General features: G+C 35.9%; 1 protein-coding gene across 2 annotated transcripts in view; it reads right to left on the bottom strand.

The window, feature by feature from the left end:
* Window positions 1–1,298: 1,298 nt before the first annotated feature.
* Window positions 1,299–6,485, bottom strand: part of ppil2 (peptidylprolyl isomerase (cyclophilin)-like 2) — a 35,704-nt gene continuing 30,517 nt past the window's right edge. Inside the window, exons 17-21 of one of the 2 annotated variants that reach the window (XR_013796790.1) lie at window positions 5,839–5,911; window positions 5,374–5,436; window positions 5,148–5,287; window positions 3,234–3,747; window positions 1,299–2,577 (exon numbers count right to left, since the gene is read on the bottom strand). Coding sequence is in view for 1 of the 2 variants with exons in the window: in XM_079606215.1 (XP_079462341.1) it covers window positions 3,648–3,747; window positions 5,148–5,287; window positions 5,374–5,436; window positions 5,839–5,911 (376 nt within the window). In the remaining variant the exon portion in view is untranslated. Of the gene's footprint in view, window positions 3,748–5,147; window positions 5,288–5,373; window positions 5,437–5,838; window positions 5,912–6,485 lie in introns of both variants that reach the window. The other variant, XM_079606215.1, reaches the window with a different exon arrangement.

Here is a 6,485-nt window from a genome sequence, read left to right as displayed (position 1 = left end):
GATTTATTGATTAAAGTGATTGATTAGGCATTATCAGGACCCACAAATATTCCCACATTGCATTATATATAGTAGTTAAATGTAGTACTGACACTAAAACTTAGAAAAATGTATTTTGTCCTCACACAGTAATTTTTTTGGGGGTGAACGATCCACGATACACTTTTTTGTATTGCGATATATTGTGACACGATATATTGTTACACCCCTAGTATCCATCCATCTTTCTCCCCGAACACAACACTGGGGTCACCATTTAAAAAAATGACATGCTGAAGCCTCAAAATATGCTATTCAACACATTTAATACAATTCCTCAACATCTGCATCTGCAACATCATAAACTTCACAGAGACAGTCGTTTCACTCAAAGAGTGTATGTGAAAACGAGAAACACTTACGGCAATTAGGAGGAACATGTGGAGCTCAGAACAGTGCATTATTTGAACATGAATCTGCTGGGAAGTTGAACTATTCGGGAAAACAGTGACAGATGTGTGTGAGTGTGTGTGTGTAGTTTTGTCTGACACTAAATAGACGAGCATGCCTGACTTCAGTGATGCTGTAAAGCACGAGAGACTGACTGATGCACATGATCACACAGAGAAAACGTGTGCCTGATCTCTCTCACACACACACACACACACACACACACACACACACACACACACACACACACACACACACACACACGAGAGAGCAGGGCATGCAGAAGACACATGGCCGGAGGAAAGCACACCTCTGAGAGATCCACATGTTGTTTACCAGGACATGATCACACCACCTGCTCACACACACCTGCCTGCATCACTTACACACAGAAACATCATCTGCACTTCAGTGTCCTGATAAACACGCTTCAAACTCATACAGTCCAAAATGTTGAGGTCTGTAATGTTTTTGAAAGAATGTTCTACTGCTTACCAAAACTGCATTTATTTTAATGTATTTAATTCCAGTGATCAAAGCTGAATTTTTAGCACCATTACTCCAGTCTTCAGTGTCACATGATCCTTCAGAAATCATTCTAATATGATGACTTGCTGCTCAAGAAATTATTTCTTATTATCAATGTTGAAAACATCATGCTGATTAATATCAAAATAGAAAAAAAAAAGAATAGTATTTATTTGAATTATAGAACTATAGAATTATAGAGTCCTTACTGAATAAAAGTATTTATTTCTTTTAAATGTTTTATTACAAACTCCAAATTTTAAGCAGTAGTGTGTATATGGGTCATATTTTAGCTAATATATAATATATATATATATATATATATTTTGTTTTTTACTTTTAACATTTTCCTGAACCAAATTCCCATTTATGTAATGCAGCTGGATTTTTGCTTCTGCATTTATTCTTGGTGGTGAGGCTCAGTAATTTTTAATGTGAACATGATTAATTGTCATAATAAAGTCACAGAACTTAGATGTATCATTCATTTATTTATTTCGATTTTGAGGATAAAAAAAAAAAGCTTCACCTGACAGGTTTTGTGAGATTCATCCTTACATGCCAACAGAAGGATAAAAAAAGGGCAATAACTGTCAGTAAGCTTGTGTAATTGGCTCCCGAGGCTGTATGAAACACGCATGGGTCGAAAAAAAAAAAGAGTAAATATTAGAAAACCCCTGCACACTCAGCAAGAACAGTCAAGGACAAAAGCAAGCAAACATAGGAAACTCCCCTCCAGGAAAAGACATAAAAAAAATTGCAGACATAACAACTACAACCAGAGAACTGCTCTATTGTGTGAACTACAAAGATTTTCCATTCAACATTGTGGAAATGTACATCCCATTGGAGGACACCACGCCACAATGCCTGCACTCATGACAGGAACACAACTCACGGCAATTGGCTTAGTTCGAAAACGTCATTTTTTATTACTTTGGTCCGAACACTTATTCACTGAGATATTATAAGGAACGCTCTCATTATCAGTATTGGGGAAAGTTACTATTAAAAGTAATGCGTTACAATATTGCGTTACTCCCTAAAAAAAGTAACCAATTGCATTATTTAGCAGCTCAAACAAACCTTTCAAACAAATGCAGGAGAATAAAGTTCAACACACTTCAGCAATGAAAACAAAACAAAAAAGAAACATAAATGTGATGTTTAACAAGTCATTTTTGCTTAGTATGATTGAATTAGATCATTGAAGGCCAACAGCAAAGACATTGGTTAATAAAGTGAGATTAAATACATTAAGTACATTTGTGCTATTTCAAATATTTAATTGTGTTACTTTACTAGCTACTTGAAAAAGTAATGTGATTACATAACTCACGTTATTCCACCAACACTGCTCATTATTTATTTACTCATGTAGTTCTAAACCCGAGTGACTTTTGAGGAACACAAAAGATATATACAGAGTTCATAGTGAGCAGTCAAGCACTGTAAAGGAACAAAATATGACCAAAACAATTAGCTTGGTCCTTGGAGTGCTGTAATGGCACTTTCTTGGAGTGAACTTTATGACTGATTTGCAATAAAAATAAATAACAACAAAGTTTTTTTTAATATCTATCCATCTATCTATCTATCTATTAGGGGTGGTTAATCTGTCTGATTTCCCGATTCGATTACGATTATTGAAGTCCCGATTCGATTACAGTCGATTTTCGATCATTAACGATTCTCGATTAGCGATTATTGATTTTCCATTTCACAACAGTAAATTCACTACAGTAAAAATCACAACAATAACAAATTATAACAAACTTCAACATATTCTGAATCTCTATTAACATAAAATACGGATGTCCACGCATCACATGTTACAGCTATCCTACCCGCTTTCTTCAGTGATTCCATGACTTCGGTTTTGGTCTTGTTGTAGAGTGTGGGGATCGCTGTGTCTGTAAAATATCTCCGAGATGGGACGTTGTATCTCGGCTCCAAAGTGTGCAACATAGCGCGAAAGCCCTGGTTCTCAATGACTGGATGCAAATCCTTGGCAATAAAAGTTGCGATTGATTGTGTAATGCGCTTTGCCCTTTCCAAGCCGGGTGGAAGCTTTGACAATATTGTTTCCACGCTTCAGAGTTCCGTCTTTTGCGTTCCGTCAATATTCCGTTATTATCGATTTTCAAAACAAAATAAAACAAAAAACTAATTTTTTTTTTTTTGAAAATCGATTTTTGGCATTTGTGAATCGATTCACAATCGTCCACGTCCGCATCGCGATGCATCTAAGAATCGATTTTTTCCCCCACCCCTACTATCTATCTATCTATCTATCTAAAAACATACTATTATATTAAAAAAAAAAATAAAAAAAATGAAAGGCTAATATAACTATAATAAAACTAAAATAACACTGAACCATAAAAAAAAAAAAAGTCATGAACATGCCAAACTTTTAGCAAAATGCATTTATTAAAGCATATATGCAATCATTTAATGTGCAAAAAATGACAACGATTATTTACAGGGCTCAATATTAAGACATGACCAAACTACATGTGATCAAAACAACCCCTGCCACATCAATGATCTTTAAAAAACACACACAAAAACTTTATAAATGAGAAAACAAAAAGGGAAAGACCAATAGGTTTGCAAACACTGCACAGAATAAGAGGAGTCCAGTATGGCCCAGTATTTACCCAGAATCCACTGTGTGTGAGGTGGCTCTACCAGGAACTGAAGTCTCCAAAACTGGTTCTGCCTTTGTGTTTCTTGGCAGGAGCTTCACTAGTGGAGGGTTTTTCACCATCTGGGTGGGAATGTTTCCTGATGAAGGAGAGTGAATAACATATTAAAGTTAATTAGGTTAGTGTAACTGATTCAGTGATTATGCTGCAGTTTGTTTGGCACGTTTCAGAGCACGAGGTATTGTGAATCTGTCAAAGTAAATGCAGACCTTGCAAAAGAGGCTGTTATTGAAGGAAACCAAGCTGGAACTTGAACATAATTCTTATTGCTACTCATTTCACATGCAGAGGTTAGCCAATGACAGGATTCCTTAACAAAGTGGTCTTAAAGGTACAGTAGCACAAACAGCCTGTTTAAATCAATCTTTCATAAAGGGTGAAAAAAAAATGGTTATGCATTTATTAAACACTGAATTTTTTATTTATAATTTGTAAATATCTTCCCTATATAATTTTCTCCTTTCATCTTAAATAATCTCAATTGCCAGTTCTTTGAATTATTTTGAGTATTTAATTATCAATATTTACCATGGTAAATAAATATTGGCCCAAATTTGATTCAACGCAATAATTTGAGTCTTTTTGACCAGAAATATTGCAAAGACAGAAAACAAAGTTCCTCATGTTGCTGTAGCTCTTTACACCAATTCGTGTTAATTTATTTATTTTGCTTTGATGATGAAGATTCAACAGCGACTAAAAATATTTTTTGTAACCCTGTGTGTGTGTGATCCAGATCTCAGGTGTGAGCAGCAGGTGTTCACATTGCTCTGTATGTGTGCTCGTCTCTTTAACAGTCAGTGTGTGTGTGTGTGTGTGTGTGTGTGTGTGTGTGTGTGTGTGTGTGTGTGTGTGTGTGTGTGTGTGTGTGTGTGTGTGTGTGTGTGTGTGTGTGTGTGTGTGAGTGTAACAGTGGGGTTGTGAGGGATAATTAGAAAGATCTCCTGCCATTCTCTGTACACTTTGCTCATATCCTGAGCCCTGCTGTGGTGTGGGACAAACCCCTCACCAGTGACACACACAAACACACAATTGCCATGATATGACTTGAATGACTACATGCATTAGTACAGGGATCGTGTTTACAAAAACACATTTGTAATCCTATAACCTTTTGATAAATAACAACAAATAACTTTAATTTTCAGAAATCAAACAGTGAAATATTGCTTTTAATAAATAGCTTTTTGTTGTAAATGAGGATCACCAGAGCAAATTTTAAAAGACTATAAAAGTCAACAGACTTCATGTACTCAGCATTAATTGCTTGTGTGCTTGCAGGAAAGGTTCTGGTAAAACAACTCATATTTATTACCTTAATAATGATCATTATAGAGGTAATAAATATAAGTTACATTACCAGAACCTCCTCACTGTTGTGGATTTTCAACTGAAATAAATCAATGCAATATAAAAAGATCAAAGAAGTCTTGCATTATTACGAGGTGGTCATATTCAGCAAGGTGTGTGTGAACTCACGTGACAGCCATGTTGATGTATTTGCCCACTCCTGGTTTGAAGACTTTCGGCTTGTCCTCTGTTTTTGCTTTGAATGAAGCAGAAGTTTGCGCTCTCTCTTCCTCCTGTTTCTGTGCTTCCTTCTCTCGCTCGGCTGCAATCTAAACACACACAAGGGTCACATCGACTGCGCGCCATGAAAACAACAAATATGACATTGACTACATCCATGCACACGAATGCTGACCTGTGCGTCGGCTTCCTCATACGGATCCACAAATACTGAAGCGGTCAGCAACTTGATCTCAGACTGAGAATGTGAAACAGAAACAGAGATTCAGACTGAGAAAAAAAAACTCTTCACTATTAGCATGCTGTTATGTTTAGGAAATGAAAAGGCAAAGAAAAAACAAGTACTGAAGTGAAGTATTCAAAAACTCGGTTGCCCCAAGCTAAAATACAGTTTGCATTTTACATGAAGCAGACAAAAATGCTTTAAAAAAACATGAAAAAAACGTGTCTCTTTAAATTTGACTTATTTTCTCTTTTGGCATTCTGGGATTTGACAGCAGGTGGAAAAATATAAACAAACAGGAGGTGCCATGAGTCAACATAAAGCATGTTGCACACCCCTACACTGCTGACACGTGCGTCTGCAACCGAATCATACATTTCTGATGCCACAGAAGCGGAATAAATGGAATAAAATAACCTTGGGTTTGTCTGTCTTCGGATCACTTTCAACATTCTCCATCGCTTGGAGAGCCTCTAAACCACCAACCACTCTAAAGAGAGCAAGAGAAGGACAGAAATCCTATTAAAATCCTTCTGCAAAGAGTAAATGAGGCAGTATTAAGTGCCAAGTGGTGATAATATCACTAATGAGACTGGATCAAACCCTTTCAAACTTTTCTTAAAGTAACAGCACACCCCAAAATTAAAATGATGCAATTTACTTTAACTGTTATGCTCCAAGAAGGGCAAAAAATAAATACGATTTAAGCAGTCCATATGATTGGTTTGCAATATTTTAAGTCTTATAAAATTATACAACCGCTTTTAACAATATTATTATTGTTAACTAAAACTATTGCAATCGTTTTCAATCATAGAAATGAAGCTGAGATTAAAATATAAAACAAAATGTTGCCTTGAAGTTGCATGGATTGCTTTAGTGATCATTTCTTGCTTTTTGCCGTTTTTGGAGCTTGACGGGTCACTGTGCACTTTCATTATATTCCTCCTTTTGTGTTTCACAGAAGAGTCACACAGGTTAAGAAACACACGAGGGTGAGTAAACAATAGAAGAGTATTCTCATTTCTTTAACAAGTAGCTGTAGTTGCAAAGTTAAAAAAGTG

The sequence above is a fragment of the Phoxinus phoxinus genome (genome assembly GCF_949152265.1).
Source record: "Phoxinus phoxinus genome assembly, chromosome: 3".
Classification (NCBI taxonomy): Eukaryota; Metazoa; Chordata; class Actinopteri; order Cypriniformes; family Leuciscidae; genus Phoxinus; species Phoxinus phoxinus.
Note: the sequence above shows the minus strand (reverse complement) of the source record. Positions and strands in the feature narration are given on the sequence as shown.